The sequence below is a fragment of the Nannobrachium achirus genome (assembly GCF_963921795.1).
Source record: "Nannobrachium achirus genome assembly, chromosome: 20".
In the NCBI taxonomy this organism is placed as follows: Eukaryota; Metazoa; Chordata; class Actinopteri; order Myctophiformes; family Myctophidae; genus Nannobrachium; species Nannobrachium achirus.
Genome location: NC_137827.1, coordinates 36,628,913 through 36,648,160, shown reverse-complemented (window position 1 = coordinate 36,648,160; position 19,248 = coordinate 36,628,913). Strand labels below are relative to the sequence as shown.

General features: G+C 40.3%; 3 protein-coding genes across 3 annotated transcripts; all 3 read right to left on the bottom strand.

Moving 5' to 3' along the window:
- Nucleotides 1-2,182: 2,182 nt before the first annotated feature.
- On the bottom strand, nt 2,183-2,512 carry LOC308306119 (E3 ubiquitin-protein ligase RBX1-like; the record flags this gene model as incomplete). Its single annotated transcript, XM_080751019.1, has 1 exon — nt 2,183-2,512. The coding sequence occupies one exon, from the start codon at nt 2,510-2,512 to the stop codon at nt 2,183-2,185; it is 330 nt and encodes a 109-aa protein (XP_080607145.1).
- Nucleotides 2,513-3,666: 1,154 nt separating this feature from the next.
- Nucleotides 3,667-4,209, bottom strand: LOC308305238 (ADP-ribosylation factor 4-like; the record flags this gene model as incomplete). The annotated part of the gene is made up of 1 exon (XM_080749991.1): nt 3,667-4,209. The coding sequence occupies one exon, from the start codon at nt 4,207-4,209 to the stop codon at nt 3,667-3,669; it is 543 nt and encodes a 180-aa protein (XP_080606117.1).
- Nucleotides 4,210-6,731: 2,522 nt separating this feature from the next.
- lgmn (legumain) lies at nt 6,732-17,999 on the bottom strand. Its single transcript, XM_080750004.1, has 14 exons — nt 17,913-17,999; nt 17,378-17,548; nt 16,929-17,026; nt 14,540-14,621; nt 14,245-14,327; nt 13,421-13,496; nt 12,752-12,814; nt 12,358-12,424; nt 11,918-12,036; nt 11,003-11,092; nt 9,874-10,083; nt 9,522-9,692; nt 8,009-8,076; nt 6,732-7,792 (listed from the first exon to the last, which is right to left on the bottom strand). The coding sequence occupies exons 2-14, from the start codon at nt 17,519-17,521 to the stop codon at nt 7,750-7,752; spliced, it is 1,314 nt and encodes a 437-aa protein (XP_080606130.1). The 5' UTR covers nt 17,522-17,548; nt 17,913-17,999; the 3' UTR covers nt 6,732-7,749.
- Nucleotides 18,000-19,248: the final 1,249 nt, after the last annotated feature.

Here is a 19,248-nt window from a genome sequence, read left to right as displayed (position 1 = left end):
AAATGTCCACCACAAGCCAACATGATGATGACCCCTGACTGCGGATGACAAATCATGCAACAAAGGGCTGCAACAATATGCCTTGACTGTTTTATTTGTGTTTCTTTTTTCTTTTTTTCTCGTTTATAGCCTTAAGTAATTGTGGGCTCGTTAAGGCGAGAACAGCATTTCTAGTCTATCAAGTTCTCCTAAAAAATGACGTAACCTATTACGCCAATTTAGTCAAGTTCTCCTCAACAGTAGCCTACAAAGGCAGTGTATCAGTCAAGTTCTCCTCGACAGTATAAAGGCAGGGCCCATAGCCAAAGGGTAGATATCTGTGCCTATACATGGTGTTACATGTGAGCCCACACTGTTTCGTAGGAACTGTATTTCTAATTTCTTCTTATTTTTCTTCACAAAATATCTGTCAAAACAACAAAACCTCATTGGCCTAATCGGTGGTCTATAGGTTGGAGTGGGACAGTGTGGTTCCCAGACCTTTTAGCTGGAGACCCAAAAGAGATTAATCTATGTCTGCCCGACCCTGTGAACTACTGTATTAATAGCAGATCTATACAAGACCAGAAGTAGTGAGCTTATAAATCTGCTATTTTCACTACTCAAACGTCTATTTATTTATTTGTTGAATTTGTTTCTTTTATATCAATAACAACTATATTTACTCATGAGTCGTGACCTGTAAAAATGGTTCTGTGGCCCAAACAGTGTTTTGGAACCACTGGTCTCTATAGGGCTCCCAAAAGTGGGATCCTGTCTGTCTGTCCCTTATGCCCATATATGGAGATTTCTGCCTGTCTTGTGTCTGTCTGTGTCCCCTTTATGACCATAGCCTATATGGAGATCACTGATATCATCAATAAGTACATCATAGGCTACTGATGTCATAGACAGGCACCAGGTAGGCCATACTCTTACAATGTACAATGGGAACAACGTATAGCCTACAACTCGGCCAACTGGCATCGGCCAAGTCAAGAACAAAAAGGAGACACCAGACACCATATAGTTAAGTTAAGAGTTAAAGACTAGCCAAGTCAATACTAATTATGAAGGAGCCAGAAACACACTTATCACTGTTCTCCTTAAAGAAAAAAAAAGAGAAGAAATCACAAGCCGAGACCAGCAAGGAACATCCAAATGTTGAGTCCTCTCTTTCATACTGTGAATCGGAAGTTGTATTTCTTTAGATCTTTGACCATTTAGCCATCGCAGAGATTGCCCCCCAAAAAAAGGAAAGTTTGTTTGAAATAACACGACATATCAAATTGGGTCCTTGAAATTAAAGGTTCAGAATCACTGGTCACCTGTTAGGTCTTCACCCAGCGAGACGTGAAGTGGAAAGCCTGATTGCTGACCTCCGAGGCAAATTAGCTCTCCTCAGATGTGGCTTTTTTTGGCCTGGCAACTATCTCAATACTAAGGAAACAGAGAAACGTTTGTGAATGTTTCCTTTAAAAAAATAAAGGTAGTTCACACAGGAAATGTAATCAATTCCTGCAGCTGATTGCCGGTAGGATTTTCTTATCAGGTTCCTTGCAGAGTTTGACAGTACTGTCCGGAATCAGATTCGTCTCATTTGGGGTTGTGTTTTTGGGTTCCTTTGGGAGCCAGTAACATTATGTTCGATTGGGGTGCAGGTTATGATCAGTTGGCATGATATAAAGTTGTCTTCTTTCACCTTCTTGTCTTCTCACTTCGTCTTCAGGTCCTCGTTCTCAACAGAAAGTCAGAAGCACAACTTTCATCACAGGTTTACAGGTGTAAGGTGGGTGAAATTCAGTTTTTTCATGCACGCTCCATCATGTTGTTTTGGTGAGAAGAGAGAATAGAGGTAGAGTAAGGGCAGGAGAGAAAATAAAAACAGCCCCCCCATATCTAGGCATTCCTTTCTGGCACTCTCCCACAGGTCATTGAAGCCTGGAAGATGCTGAAACAAGATGCATGCTCGAACCAGCTCTGTGGACAACGATTACACTCAAGGGATACTGGTCTCTTCTATGCCTCATTGCATAGCCACTGATCTTCTTGCATTCTTTCAGACTGAGACAGTTTGATATCCCTATTCTGCATTCCTGATTAACTTGAATCTTGAAGTGTTAGAACTTTGATTTGGTTGTTAGCTTCTTCAGGGTGTTGCGGCAGGATCGGAGTCATGTTCTTTAGGTCTTCAAAGAACTTGTTAGTTTCCATATTTCTGAAACTCCCATTCCCTGTTGTCTAGAGGGCACACCTGTCTGGTCTTCAACCAGCGAGAAATGCAGTGGAAGTGGAAAGCGTGATTGCAAACACCCCAGGCAACTTTGCACTCCTCATTTGTGTTAGAGCCTTGGTTGGCCTGGCACTCGATACAAAGATCCATGATGTGATTGCGGCAGATAGCACAGTTGTCCACCACAATGTCCCAGGACCACAATGCCACAGAATTCCACTTCTTCACTTCAAAAGGTTTCTTGTTGTTGCCTTTGCTGTTCACGCCACTTGGCATATCAACATCCATAGGTGTTGCCATGTTGGCAATAGTCCTTTGCGTATATGTTATTTAAATATATAAGAATAGTGCTGCAAGCTACCAACAATCTGAATGCTTTTCCGTTGAACAAGTCTCTTTTAAACAGAATCTTGTGTCGACACCAGGGTACTCCATATATACAGTATATGCATTTGGAGATTTATCATTAATTGAGTCCCTTTTATGCCCATTTATGGTGATCCCTGATGTCATCAATATGATGTCATAGTACTGATGTCATATAGACTGGCCTCCAATATTTATTTTATAATAATAAAAGTGAATGGGGATTGGATTGGGCTGAAACCATGCCCAAATATGTCATAGAGACGTCATAGCCTCATGAAGTCAACGATCCACATGAAGCATACACTGTCTTGTTTTGTTTTTACAGCATGGCTTCTGCAGGAGGCAAGCCTAGAAGGTGTGTTGTGTGTCTGTTTTTCCGGGGCTAATCTCGCAAACCACTGAAATGATCGGTACAAAATTCATTTTCCTGACCTTTGAGAGTACCTTTGAGATCCATATGGGAGCCACACTTAGACACATTAGACCCTGTTTTAATGATACACTATGAAAATGTTAACATTTTTATTTGTGAGGTGGGGAGATATGGAAACAGTTTTGTAAACAGTCTAAGAAAAATCTAGAACAACACCGAACAACACCAGGAATCAAAGGGAAGAATGTTGAAAAAAGCCCAAAGTAGGTCCGGAGAGGCTTATTGTTATTGTATCAGCCAGTAACCCTGTTATAATGCGCTAGACCCCTGGGAGATGTATCGCTGAGGTGGAGTGCTACACATACCATCAGTTCCCAGTACTTGCCGCACGACTTGCCACACCCAAGCCGCACTATTCAGGTGGTGCCCGGGATCGAACCCATGACCTTTTGGTCGAAAGGCGAGAGCTCTACCGACTGAGCTACCCGGAAACCATGTGTGTGCCAATTCATAAAACAAGACGAGTCTAATAACATCATGGCTTCCCTGCAAGATTAATCATCAACAGTCAGACACAAAAGGACATACAGATGAACACAGTTCTAGATGGCTCACCCCTTAGGCACGACGACATAAAAAGGAAAAGGGTTTGCATTTTTGCATTGTTCAAATAACTCATAGCTCCGGCCCTGCTCCTTTGTCCTCTTCCTCTCTAGTGTTTTGTCAGCTCATTGGATAGCCAGTCCAGTCCCTCATATAAACCTTTGCCTTGGGTAGCACAGGTAGCCTGGATGTACCATGTTCTGTTGCGACAGCTCTGCAGGCCCAACTTGTATGATAGTTCGTTCACTGGCATAGCATTAGGCAAGTCCTGTTTGTTAGCGAATACCAGCAGCGCTGCCTGACTTAAGCCACCCTCTTGCAACAATCTGGACAGTTCCTCCGCAGACTCTTCTACTCGATCTCTGTCGTTGCTGTCCACGACATAGATAAGGCCATGTGTGTTCTGGAAGTATTGTCTCCAGAGAGGTCGGATTTTGGCCTGACCACCCACATCCCACACAGTGAAGCAGATGTTCTTGTATTCTACTGTCTCCACATTAAAACCAATGGTTGGGATAGCCTTAATGATTTGTCCAAGCTTCATTTTGTAAAGGATGGTGGTTTTTCCAGCAGCATCCAAACCAAGCATAAGTATGCTCATCTGCTTCTTTCCGAAGAGCTTTAAGAACAGGGATGAAATTATGAGCCCCATGATATGACACGATCCTGGAGAAACGGAGTAGGCAAGCACTTCTTGCTATACAAAGTGTCTCCTTTATACAGAGCTGCCCAGATCTTGCATCACCAAAAATGTTGTCAGTTTTGTCCAAATATGCAGCCGTTCCAGACTGGCTTTGGAAACCATGGCAACCTGATATCAACAAACATGGATGGAGTCACCCGATGCTGCAATAGATAGAAAGGTGGGCTGGTCCCATTCCTTCCAAAGTTTGCGGGCCCTGGTGGAGACCTTTGCTCCTTTGCACACTTGTCTAGTTGTTTCCACTAGGTGGAAGGTGTGGTTTAGACAAGATTATATTTTCACCCCTGTCCGTCTGTCCATGTACTGTACATTGTACAGACTGTGAACAGCTGAACTCTGGCACCATTGGAACAAAACTCACACACTCCCTGGAGGCCAGAGCAGAACCTCTGCCCAATACCTTTACACAGTGATCAAGATGAATCTTTCAGAGCTTTCATACTCCATCCAACCTGATTGGCTAAGATTAGCTTTCAAAGTTTACAGGAGTAGCCCGGTTTGTACAAAATGCCTCAAATCATGAACGCAGCATTGAATAGCCACATTAGGGCTAGGCCAAGGAAGAAATGTCACCCTTGCCTACATGTTTCAGAAGCCCACTTCACGTTTTGGACTGACATCATGACCGACATTGTGTACAAGGGCCCATGCTCAAATCGGCGTTATTCGTTGTTGCTTGGCAATGAGTTTGTATAGTGTGTGAAGTCAGTTCTTGTCAGAATGTGTTCTGTCTCTCAATGCTCCACATACATGCAAAGTGAGAGTGAGAGATATACGGTCAAAGGGTGGATCTGACTGGGGGACACAGTGAAGCCATATCTGAAAGTGTTGTCGGACTTGTGGGGAACCCCCTTTTGTCAAACTTAGAATATTTGTCAGTTTCACAGAGAAACATCACTCTGAGGGATCTTCATCCTCGCAAGTTTAGCCATCTCATGCTCTTGTTTTTTTCTGGCAGCTTGTTCTTTCTTATTTCTCTTCTCCTCTTCCATATTTTTCTTTGCATCTCTTTCCTTTAGCAGTGTTTCCTTGCCCACTAGCTTCACCCTCGCAGGATGGCCCTCCAGGTCTTCCAGTCGGATTCTCAGTTCAGGTAAGGTGTCATCGCAGACCGTGTCGCACAGCTGTAGCAACTCCTCACTTTCGGCTCTCTGGCGATTCTCTGCACGTTCTCTCTGAAGAAAAGAGAAGCCAAGAAACTGCAAACTCTACGAGATGCAAGAGAAATTGCACAGAGTTTTTAGATGAGGAAAAACAGCAGGTGAGTGGGTACACTGAGTGTTGATTTGGCTGCGCGTGTACATTTTGAACAATAAGAGTTAAAATGTCACTCAGGATCTTGCAGTGTACTGTACGTACAACACTGTTCAGGCCAGAAAGCAACCATGCAGAAAGCAATTAAAGGACAACTTTGTTTTTTTACAACAAGGGTTCATATTTTAGATTGTTATTAGAGAAAAGAAAAAGTGAGTGTTAAAATGTTTTCATTTGCTTCGTTCTGTTGTTTTATCGCGTTTACCGTGCTAAAATGTGGGGCATGCGTACGCATGGGGGCATGCGTACAAGTGGCTAAATATGTATTTTTAGACACAATAAGCCAGCAGTTTCTCTATTGCTATTTACTGTAACACTTCTAGCCCCCATAAGTCACATCCAACCATGAAAGGTTTTGTTGTACCTTGGGAATGGGCTTATTCTGCGTAAAATTACATATTTAGCCACTTGTACGCATGCAAGAAGAAAATGAAATAATTTTAACACTCATCTTTTATATTCTTTAATTACAATCTAAAATATGAACCCTTGTTGTAAAAAACTAAAGTTGTCCTTTAACCATGTCCAAAATATTAACTTTTCAGGAAATTAGAAACAAAAAACAAACAAACAAAATTAAAATAAAAAAATAAAAAAGATTCATGTTTTTAAAACAACACTGCCTCCTCAAGGTTGGTATGGTAACTTTAACCTGTGCCATAATAGTAGCATTACTTTAACCACAGTAAATACAGCTGAAGTGGAGTTAGGAGGTTTTTGACCATTAATGCCGACTCCGAGATACAGTAGTTGTTCTGTCTTGATCCGTAGGTCATACAATCCAGATCTTTTTCCCTGGATTACTTGGATCATGACGCAATTTATTTTATAGGCCATGTACATTTTCTGTCATAATGTATTCTCTTCAAAAACACTTTTTGCTCTTACTCTTAAGGTCCCTGCAGTACAGCAAACATTTGGTGATGTCCTTTATATGTCAAACATTCATACTCCTATTCTTTTGTGATCTTTTCAGATCCCATTCCAAGTGGCCATGACCAAAGTTCACAAGCCCTGGGTATGCAACCTGGCCTGGTGGAGACCTGTGCTCCGAGCAGCAGTTTTCTATGTATATAGTGCAACAGAAATGGTGGGATGATGAATAAAATCTAATTTAAGAAACCCTTTATAATGTAAGATCTTTGGAGTGTACAAATAAAATAATTTTGTGTCGAGTGAAACCGCACCAAGCACGACCACATGGGCTTTCTTTGACCGTACACAGATCAGCTCCTTCATTTTCACCCTCTGTAGACATTCCTTGTGCAGTGTTTGATCATTTCGGTTTATTAAGAGTTCATCTACAACTCGCCTGGTGGATAGCCTCTTTGTTTGCATTGTAATGAGATCCTTGATTGTGTTCGGTATTGTTCATCATTGCCCAGAAACATAATTTCTCATAGTTTACAATAATGGCTCAATAAAAATAAAAGCCACTCGTCTGCTGCGTTTTACTTCACTGTTTTGAGTGAATAACGGCTCATTGTGCAGATGAGAGTCTAATTAAGAATCATTATTTGTGCAGTCCAGAATTTATTTAAAGGTCCCTGCAGTACAGCAAACATTTGGTGATGTCCTTTATATGTCAAACATTCATGCAGGTTCCGGACCACACAGCAAAAAGAACATCTCCGCATAAATGTACATTTTCTCAAAAGTTACTGTATAATATCATCACTGTCGGACAGAAACCTTGTATCTCCATACCAGTATTTTGTTTTCTTGTACAGTAAATTAATGCTCTCCTAGATCATACAAGTGTGTCACACAAAAGTGGTGAAAATAACCAATCTAAAAGCCTGTAGATTGGCTATTTTCACGTTTAAAAAAATATAATTATACAAATTTAACGTTTTCGGATATACAGTACAAGGGTTTCAACCGACAGCGACAAAAGATTGTACTTATAAAAATCAAGTAAAGCAGTAAAACATTCATCCACAGCAACTTTCACAGTGACATAGTGCAATTCATCATAAAACAGTTTGTTTAAATCGCTCAGTAAAATAATAAAAAAGATCACAAGTTAAGAAAGTAAGTGTTATAGTGTGCTAATGGGAAAAAACTAAATAAAAAAACACAAACATAAACTCTGTGTCAGCTTGATTCTTTAGCAGTGCAATGAGAAGTCACATCTTCTCAAGCCATTCAGTCCAAGACTTTCTGAGGTCCTTTTTACTTTGAGAAATAGCACACATAGTCCATGGCCTTCTGAATGCTGGGGAGTGAGAGAGAGAGAGAAAACATTTAATTGAAATCATTTGACAATGGCCAATAAGAATAGAAACAAACAACAACTTTAGATGAAAGGCTATATGGGAAATTGATGTTTTCTATTGCAGATTAAAATAAAGTGAGAAAGGTAAATGTGTTTTGTGCTTTTACATTAATTCAAACTAAAGGGAAGGCACATGCATTCATGCACGCACAGTACCTGTCAGTGGAGTATCCTCCCTCACACAGGTTGACCAGAGCGTAGAGGTGCCTCAGTGCATACTCATACTGAAACACAAGATTTTAGTCCAATATTAACATCACTTCATAAAGTCCCATACAACATGACACAGTCAATTACAGTCATTACAGCTTAAAAGACAAGTACAAATTATAAGATAAACCTAACCCTCCCCATTATATTGGGCTGATTTGAATGTCAGGCATTTACAGAGAGGGAATTGTACGTTGCCCTTTGTAAAATACCTGAATTGATGGCATGTTGATGGTATACCTGAACTAGCCTGCAAGCTAGTTCAGGCAGATACAATCAAGAGGTTTACTTGCATACACTATGTGGGTGTATGTGTCAACTGTCAAGCAGCTGACCAAATTGATGGTTTATATAAGCTCACCTCATTCATTGTACTTCTCTCTAAGGGAAAGCAAAACCTTCTGGAGATCTGGCATCACCAGTAGGGTCTGCTTTCCCTAAGGATTCTGTATTCAAATACAATATTCAAAATGTTCTCAAGCTATTAATGTTCTCAATCTATTTGTGAGTTATTACTGAGTTATTAGTCTCTCTTTTTTTCTTTTCTTTAACCTTTTTTTTCTGTGGGTGGAAAGAGGGGTTTTTGGGAGCTGGGGAAAGTTCTTTTTCCCCCTGAAAACCACAAGAAGGTACCGCTGGTAAGCATTGCATTGCTGGTAACTGTACATAATGTGCTGTATCTGCTAAATTGTGGAGAATTTGTATTTATAAATAGCGCTTGAGGACACCTGTTTCTCGATTCAACCAAAACCGATCAGCGACAACAGCCATTTGCTTAAAGGAGTAGTTCACCCCCAAAATGACTTTTTTTCTATTGATTAGTCATGCCATGGAGACTAGAGTTCAATAATATTTTTTGTTTTTTGTCGCATTCCTAAGACAAAAATGTGATAACAATACATTTACCCCCATTCGTTCCGGATGGTGACCCGTTTCGAAACGGGTCACCATCCGGAATCAATGGGGGTAAATTTACTCGAATACATTTTTTGTCTTAGGAATGTGACAAAAACCAAAAAATATGATTGAACTCTAGTCTCCATGGCGTGACTAATCAATAGAAAAAAAGTCATTTTGGGGGTGAACTACTCCTTTAATCATCAGTTAAAAAACCTGAATGCAATGCTCTGCCTAGAATATATATTTAGCGATTCCAGTCAAAATCATTGAGATTAGTTTCATTAGAGAAAGTCTCAGAAAACATTTGTCAAAAGGGTTTCCCATCAAATGTTTTACAATTGTAGAGTAAATGTCAACCTTCCCAAGTCTTGCAGTATTTACCGGTATTTAGGTTTTCTATATTAATGTTAACTGTGCTGTTACACCACAGGGAAAATGAACATGAACATATAGCAATACAGGCCCACTGAGACAGACAGTAGATGGCAAAAGACCACTGAACATGATTGTGATATGAGAATATGAATGTTGTGCAAATTCAAAAATGTTGCTGCTATACCTCCATTTTGTGCCAGTTGAAGCAGTTGTGCTTGTAGTAGGTGACTGCAGATTTGTAGCACTCATCCTGGGAGAGCTCCAGTCTGTCGTTGAGAAGCTTCTGAGCCTTGAGTTCATCTCCAGTCACCCTCGCCACCACTCTGTGCATAGTCTCTGACAGCATCTCCCTCACCTAAACAAGGTTAATTTTATTTATATAGCAAGTTAGCAACTTAACAATGACAACTAATTGTGTAATGTTCTAGGCTTAGATGACTGACATTTACTGCCGCACACACGCATGCTCTCTCCCTCCCTTTCTCTCTCTAGAGCCCAACCACCACAAGCAGGGCTAAATAAAACAACACGTTTACCTTAAGGTGGGTGTTGATCTCCATAAGCAGTCCTCTTACAGCATTGATGTCGTTGGAGGACATCATCTTCCTCTTGAGGATGGCCAGGGGCACATCAGGGCTGGGGATGACGTCAGTGTTCCCCACCGGCTGCAAGGTCATTGGTTCAGCTGGCTGGGCACCTGCCAAGCTGTTACCCTGGAACTCCATCACTTTCATATGGGCCAGAGTCTACAAAGTAAGCACATGAACCACTTACACCCTAGTATACACTAAGTTGACCGGGTTCCACCATGACTCGCCATTTGCGCCCAATGTTCGCCTCTTATTGCCAAGAATAGAGATGGTACATTAGGGTTCAATTGGTTAAGCAGCTCTTGTAAAGCAAAAGAATAGCCAGGAACTGCCAGCAGATTGCAGAAATAAAACAATATATATATCACAAGTGCCTTGAGTTCCTGTCCAATCACGCACAATGTTCGCATTGTCCCTGCTGTGATTTTCCAATTGTTAGAAAATATTGGAGATTTTAGAATAGGCTAAACGAACAAAATGTGTTTGTTCGTTTGCTCCGCAATAATGCCATTTGACAAGATAAAGATATAGCAGTATTATGCTTAAACACAGCAACCGTGAAAGACAAAGGTCTACTTTGCAGTCTTCAGGATTGTCTGTCAATGTACAGTACGTTTGCTCCGCATTTTCAACACTATGTAAGCACCAGTCTATCTTCCATAAAATACAACAAACCCCGTTTGCTGTTTATTGCAGGGGTTCTCAAATAGGGTCCAGGAAAAGTAGTTACAGCATCACACTAATCTTAACCACTTTATCCATTTATACGTTTGCTATTCAAATATATCAGATCTACAAGCTCACAGCTCGTCACTTAGTGCCGCGCTGCGAGCATGTATATCTGCTATTATGGAAAATCTTCAATATCAAAATATCAAAAATGTTGTTTTGGAAATGTTTTATAATTTAGTTAGTAAATCTTCACTTCTGGGGGTCCTTGGCACAAACCATTTTCAGGTGGGGGTCTGTGGCCAAATGCATATCAATTTGGGGAACCGTTCTTTTTGAGAACCACTGGTTTAAAGGAAGCGGAAAAACAGAAAGCATTTCCTCTTTTCATCAACACTTTCCTGACCTTGTTTCCAAACTGCTGGACGTGGCTGGTGTTGGTGTGGCTCTTCACAATCTTAAACTGCTTGATGAGGGTTTCCTTTGTCAGGTCCTCCTGTAAGCAAAGAGTCAAACACAAACACATCAGAACCCCAACATCACTATTCTGGAGGAAACTTTGGCCCCAAAATAGACAATCTACCAACTCAAGTGTCGCAACACGCCACGTTGTGAGCTTGTAGATCGGCGAGGTAAAAAAGAGTGGATGAAGTACAGCCAGGTTTACAACGTACTGTATAGAGGCTTTAAGTGGTTCAACTATATGGGACATGCTGGTTGCTCAACCAGTTGGTGCGTCAACTGTCAACCATTCAACCACAACAGGGCCCTTTATTGCATGTCAGCACTTTTTTCTCTCATCAATGTCCAAATAATGTGTCATAAGAATCAAATTCAAAAACAAGTCCACCACTGTGCTTGGGGGATTTCCATAACAAACCTCCCTGTATGACAGCATTCTGTCTTACTATTATTTCCATTCTACTGGTAACTAGTGTTTTCACAAATACTCATTTAATTTACACGTGGTTCATGAGGTGTCTATCCTTTCATTATTGAGAGGCTATGGATGGCCAGGAGGCGATTACTTCATTCATTTTCTTACTATGTCTTTGTATACTTCACTTTTTCTTTTCTTTTTATTGTTGTGTCTGAGCCGTTTTTTAGTTGTTTGTTTTTATGTTTATATGCTGTAAAACCAATAAACTTATTTTGCAAAAAAGGGAAAAAAAAAGAAAGAAGAAAGTGTTAAGACCAGTATAGCTACACAATGATATGATCTGAAGGCTTCAAAAGGCCCTCATTGAGTTTCATGTGTGTCAATACGTGTAGTATTATCTGTTGTATTGGTGGGGGTTATACATTGGACAAGTTGACGCACCACATCGGAGTCTTCCATCCATTTGACGCTGTACACATCTCCCAGGTAAGTGTCCCTGGCCTCATCATAGTAGCAGGCATAAGAAGATTCATGAGCATTGGCAGCAGTGGTGGCATACACTGTAAAAGGAAGAGAGTTGGAGTTGCATTTTAGACTTGATTTTATAGATTATGATTTTAATATGGTCATCATATTTTTCGTTTAGTCATCTGCCTCCTTTGAAAAGCACTTTGGGTTTTTTAAACATGCTATATAAATAAAGGTGAGGGGTGATTCAGTTATAGTTTTAGACCCACATGACCAAAATTAAAATGTGAATGAATACTTGTGCAGCCCTAGCACTGTTACATGACTGCAGTTGATTGTTTTATTTACTTCATCCTCACCACGTTTTGTTTTGTTCTGGGAAGTGATTGTGACTAGGGTGAAGTGCAACTCACCATCAATGTCAGCAGGCAGGCGGGTCATCATTGATCCGGACTCACATGCTTCAATGTAGAACACCATCTGTGCATGTTTGTGCAGGAGGAAATGGGAGGGTGAAGAGTTAAACAAGTTCAGTGAGGTGATGCCATCATCACCTTCCAGCAAGAACGATCATGCACTCCAGCAGTCACCTGATAGGCTTGATATCTAACTATGCCATCAGTACTGTAATAGATCTAATGTTTAACCACATAAGCCTTATACAAGAAGACAATACATTATTTTTTGTTGAAAATAATCTACAAGCTCACAATGTTCACACTGGGACGTCTTGTGAGGACATTTTCTGCATTTCATTTTAAAAATATTTGAAAAATGTGGCTATAATGACAAAATGGTCTTTCTTACCTTTTTGTACTTCTTGTTTTCATGCATGTAGTTTATGGTGTCCATGAAGTCTTTAACATGAAGCTGGGGAGAAAGAGCGGAAAGCCTCTTTAGAATTCAGTCAGGTCACTCAATCACAATATCATATGGACACACACAGTGCAGCAGAGGGGCAGCCAGAAGTACACTTTGACAAATACAGTAGGATCTGTGCTAGGGCGGGGCAATTAACCTAAAATAGATAAAAACCAATACATCAACAATCTGTTACGGTATTTTCACTATCTTTTTTTTTTTTTTTTGTAATAATTGTTATCAAGACAAAGTTAAAAATAATCACGCTATTGATTTAAAGTTATATTGTGTGGGAACTGTAGTTCCACTTCCCCGAAGGTGGTATACCTTGTTTCCAGTTTCTACGTAGTTAACATGTTTCTGGTTTAAATCTGTTGTCACACCAAGCAAAGATATGGGAACCTAAACCAGAACTGGGCATGTCATGTGAAAACAAGACTACAGCTATGTACAGTACAGCCTGTTGAGGGATTGAACATGTGACTCAATTACTCAACTCTTCCTCAAATCTTATCATAAGTACACTCTGGTTTAGAATTATGAGTAAGAATTTGGTGATTCTCTGTGTGGAAAGGTCAGGGAACAACAGGAAGTAAAACATGTGAAAATGCTTACATCATCATTAGGGAAGGCCAGGATTCCAGGCGCACCATGATCAGTGAAATAAACAAACACATGATCGTTGGGTCCGCTGCCAAGACAATGAGGAAATAGGAAACTGTGAACAACCTGATAAACCAGCAAGGTGATATTCTACACACAGGTAGCATTCAAACATTTCCTGGAATAATAAATCAACCCATTTTCCAAAGGCAAGCCCCGTTTTCAAAAGAAACACATTAACTTTTCAGTTTCCATCCGCATGCGCTACTCCCCCCCCCGGTGATGCTCCTTAATGTCAGGTGAAAAGAAGATGGTGGCATGACGGATCGGGTATCGAAGGAGACCTGTTGTTGTCTTCACCCTCCCAATGAGTACTATGGGGATTAGCAGGGATGGGTCTAGAGTAGAGTATGGGGAACAGGGGAATTGGCTTAACACTAAATTGGGTATATGGAGGGGAGAAAATGTTTTCTTTTATTATCTTCTATGGGCAGGGTTTCTCTTCTTTATACTAAATGTGTACGTACCGTGATGGCCTCAGATCTCGTGCTAACTTATATCAATGACTACTGTGATGGGAATGGGACTTGGGGTGTCATCAATATGTGTATGTACCTGCCTCATTATGACACTGTACTTTAATAAAAAAGATTTGAAAAGAACTTTTCCGTTTCCAGGGCGCCTGCTGGCCTACTGGTCCAGGCGCATACCACTTAGGCACTGCCACATAGGCCGAGTCCCCATCTCTCCCCCCATTTCCTGTCAGTCTACTGTCCTATCAATAAAGGCATAAAAAAAAAGACGTTTCAGTTGCCATCGCTTTCCTCCTCACTTACCTATTCAGCACTTTGCCAGAGCCTCCTTTAACATTTTGAGAGTCACCTTTCAGCACTGCCAGGAAGTTTTCAGGAGTCACATCCTTTCAGGGCACCATGAACACAAACAAAAGAGAGAAACAAAACAAGAGAGTGGAGTTATAAAATAATGAAATCTACCTATGAAATGGAAAATCATTTTTAATGTATCACTTCATGCGATTCTCATGCCATTTTATGCTCGGTCAAACAATAGCTATGATTTACACTTGTACTACATTATGCACGTGTACACTATTTGCACTGAAGTACTCACCTCCCCAGTGTAGTCTTTGGGAACTCCCTTGTACAAATCTGTACCATTTGGCCTGTTGATTACGATTCCCGGTGTGGGGTTGCTGGAAACAAAAATATGATTCAAGTTTGTCTAGGGAAGTGAAAGTCAGCTGACAAAGTATGAAAACAATGACATTGCGAAAAAGTTGATGATTCACCAGTCAGGTGACAATTACTACTGAATCCTCCCACCTCCCATATTGATGCCAGGAACCTTCTAACTGTCCGTGTCACTCACTGTACTTTCATAATCGCCAAGACAAATGTAAACTTTTCTTCTTGTAATAATAATTTCACAGTATGTTTTGTTAGATATAAATGTTTTAAAAGTCAGGATAGGGAGGTACGGTAACATCTACCCGTTTATGATCCAAATTCAATAAGATCATCATGTAGCATGAGATGAGAGAGTGTAGGTCTGCTTCCTTTTACCAACTCGTGGAGACGCAGCACAACCTGTATTGTACTTCATCATACGAAGAATAACAAAAATAGCAGATCTAAGCTCACAATTTTTTGACATTGTTTTACGTACATGCTAATATGATTCTATTTTGACTCACTGACCAAAACATTCAGTACCTTATAAATAAAACAAGGGCACCTGCTGTTCCAGGAAACAAGCCAGGTGGCGGTGAAAATATTACCTCTTATCTATGTCCTTATTGACTTCTTCTTGATAGATAAAGGGGCTAACAACAAATTGACAAAGGGGCTAATATATAACCTTAAGACATTGCAAACATCCACAAAAAAGACCAAGTGCAAAAAAAGAAAAAAAAAAAAACATTGGCCCTAATATTATCTTTATTCAAACTGTAAGTATAGTTGAACTCCAGTCAAACAGTCCAGTCAAACATGATTGCTATTACAACAATCACCATTGATACTAGCCCAGACTGAATCCGACAGCACTGTGAATGACACATTATTTCCAGCTTCCCTGTCCTAATGAAAGTAGACTACACAGCAAGTTGTGTCCTGTTGTCAACCACAGAGAGGAACGTCTTTCCAAATGCTAAGGGCTGGGCATTATAGACAAAATCTAATATCACAATGTTTTTGAACAAATACTTCAATATCAATATGGTGACAATATTGTGCGGATGACTATTGGTGCTTTCACAAAATATTTACACTATGAGAATGTTTTAGTAGTCATCAGTAATGCCTATATAATGACAATATTTCTGGCTATTCTATTGTTTGCCTTTTACCCAGTCAAGTAAGTTCAGAAAATTACATCACTTTACTGTTTTGCTGCCTTTAAAAGCAGAAAGAATACACTTATGCCATATGATAGCCAAAATCCAAGACCATAAATCTAGTCTCCTACGATATTGGAAACATTGCCCAGCCCTAATGTGTACTTGCTTGAGGGGCTCAGTATGTGAGGTTGTGTTCTGTGCACTTAAGCCTCTCCAATTGATACAGAATGCCGCAGCACAAGATTTTCACGTCTCCCCCCTTCTCTGCTCCCTCTACTCTCTCCCGGTTGCTGCCCGCACAGAGTACAAAACTCAGATGCTGGCCTTCAAAGCAGCTAAGGTATGGCACCTCCATACCTTCAACGCCTGATTGATTCCTACAACCCCACCTGTTCACTCAGATCAGCTAACACAGGGAAGCCGTCAGAACCCTCGCTAAAAAACCCAGGACAACGATAGTATATACAGTACTGTGGCAAGGTCCACAACTTTCAAGCAATACAAATGTCTGTATTGTAAATTTAACATACTTTGTCAATAAAGTTAACTCAACTGATGTTTACAGTATATAAAACACCACTGCCTTGCTTCTTAGTTTTGCCCTGAGCAACACAACTCCCATATGAAGTCTAGAAAGGATAGCAAAATTACTTCCTTGTGACTCTAGTCGACAGCCATAGCTCAATGGCCTAGTTTAGATCTCTCTGTTAGTCTTAGAGCTGCTGCCAACGGGAGTCATCAGGACTAAAATGCCACATCAGGAGAAAAGTTATTAAACTAAAGCGTTCAACCCATGCATATAGGGAATGTTGGATAGTTTTTTGTAATATTGATGATTGCTGTATATAAAAGTAATTTGACCTTTTCTAACTATTATTTTCCACTGAGTTAGATCATCAGCTAAATAATGTATGCAACTATGCATGCATGGTCTACAACATGTCTGTAAGCAATTTCAACCATTTCAATTTAAACAATCAACCACTGTTCTATATGAATGCATGCAGCTTGCACTATCTATAGATCTATCATTAGATTTGAGCAGTGTTGTTGTCAGTTGTTGGATTACAGTTTGTAGGCAACAGAGGACCCCGCACAGAGAATTGAGAAACACCAAGTGTCCATGAGGATCTGTGAAGTACAAAGGGAAACTGAACTCACTCTTCACTGTTTGCCAGGTCGTCGTACATCATGACCACGATCTGCTCATCAGGGACGCCATTCTTATGAACGATCTGATAGGCATGGCAAGCGTCGGCCTGGGAGGGAGTTGAGTCATTCATTATAATCAACTTCAGTGCCTATTTTCTGTAGGTGTAAATGGCACTTTAGAGGTGCATTTACTTTCATATTTGTTTGTGTGCTTACTGCTTACTGTTATTACATGTGCATGAGTATCACCCGATCATACATATCAATACAGCAAATAAAACTTGATTCTGCCTAGAAAGGTTCTAAAGTTGTGTTTCTGTTCTATAGGGGTGTGCATCCACTGAAGTCTATATTTATACAAGAGGTAATCTTATCAAAATGTCAATGAGGAAAAGACTCTCTCATGCACTGTTCTCACTTGATAAGGTGACATTGTTTGTGGTCAAGTTTCGCTTTACCTGGTGCCTGTAGTTGTACCAGCCATTGGAGCCAGCTACAATCACAACCCAGTTCTTGCCCTTGTCCGTCTGCTGTGACTGAGAGGGAAATGCAGCAGCCAGTCCCAGGCTGAGGCCCAGCAGAGCAACGATGGGAGAAAACATTCCCTCTTTCAGTGTTATTTCCTTATACTGTAAGTGGGCGACAAGAATGACAAGTTATCTTATTTATAACAATTCACAGCAAAATTACCATATCTTTCTGTACCAAATGAATCCCCACCGAGTTATGTATTTTAGCTTTGTTTTGTTAACAAAGAGTGACAACATAAACAGGGCTTGTACATAGAACATACACAAAAACACTCTAACTGCTCCGATGTCACATGACACGATGATGATACTCGTCTTTCTTTGGAAAGCTAACGTTAGCTTAGTAGCAGCATGATGTAAACCTCTAAAAGCCCTGGATGTGAATGGGGTGGTGAAAGATCACCCGTAATAACAATGTAGTACTGTACAAATAAAACGAGAAAATGTTTTCCTCTTTATTTACCTTCTGGTTTCACTGCGATGAAGCCGACAAGCTGCATGTATCCACTATCCAGTCACCGTCGCCCAATGGTCAGTTTATATACAGACGTGATGTCGGGAAAACAAGAGTGACCAGAGTTTACATGGAAAACACCAATCCCGTGAGGAGGAGGGGCTTCACTGTACTCTGTCATGTGATCAAGAAACTTCAACCCACTGTTAAAAACAGTCTACTGTACATCTGTTTGACATGCATTAGGCTACGGATCCTCATTTAATGTCAATTCTATCTCGACTGGGACCTCAATTTATATTGTACAATCAATGTTAATTTAACTCAGAGTTACAGACCCATAAGGGTCAATATTGGTTCCTGACTATAAACTACCCATTTATATGGTTTTTCTGCACATTATTGTAAATTATTGTTTTCATTTAGGCCTAAATGTTTTTGATGAATTGAATTCAGGACCCCAATTGAAACAAACAAGTCATATGGTTTTCTTGGGTTATCTTTTTAGCACCCTTTTGTGTGAAACTGTACCTCTATGCCTTTTTGTAAACTGTTCATTTACAAATGCCTCAATGTCTATAGTCAGCTGCCCACACATGGAGATCCCTGATGTCATCAATATTAAGCTAGCCCATAGCTTGGAATGCCTATATGGACATATTGTGTGAGTCTCATGTGGTCTATAATAACATATTAGACATCTATGTATGATGATGTCAGACATATCAGTATATTTGGGGAAATATTTTGTCCAACTTAAACAACTCGAATCACTTGCAAATGAATTCCGTCTTGTGCGGAGCCTGCCTGGGGAACCAGAGCCCCTGGTTCAACAGGTTGTCCCAGGTTCGAATCCAGGCCAGGCCAACAATGTTGTTGTGTGTCCCTGAGCAAGACTTTTAACCCCATTCCTTGTGGGCAGCAAATCAGCTGGGTCTGGCTGAAAATACTGAATTTCCCTTGTGGGAGGAGTAGGTAACTATTATTATTATTAAGTATTCAAACAATCAAAAAGCACTCTCCTTGCAAACTTTTCATTAAGTATTCAATTAATCAAAAAGCACTCTCAAGTCAAGACGTCCCATTAGACTGACGATACCCAACCCTAAATTTAACCTCAGTAAAACTATGAATAAACCTAACCTTAACCCTAACCTCTGTAAAACTATGCCAAAACCTATAACCCTAAGTCAGACTAATGGGACATCGGACTATCGAGATTTTGCCACCCATGGGTTTGAGAACCACCTTTCAAGCAAGACATTCTAATCTGTTCAAGCTGTTTACGAAATTTGGATGTAAAAAGACAAACAATGTTGGGGGGTAAAGACACACTAATGTCAAT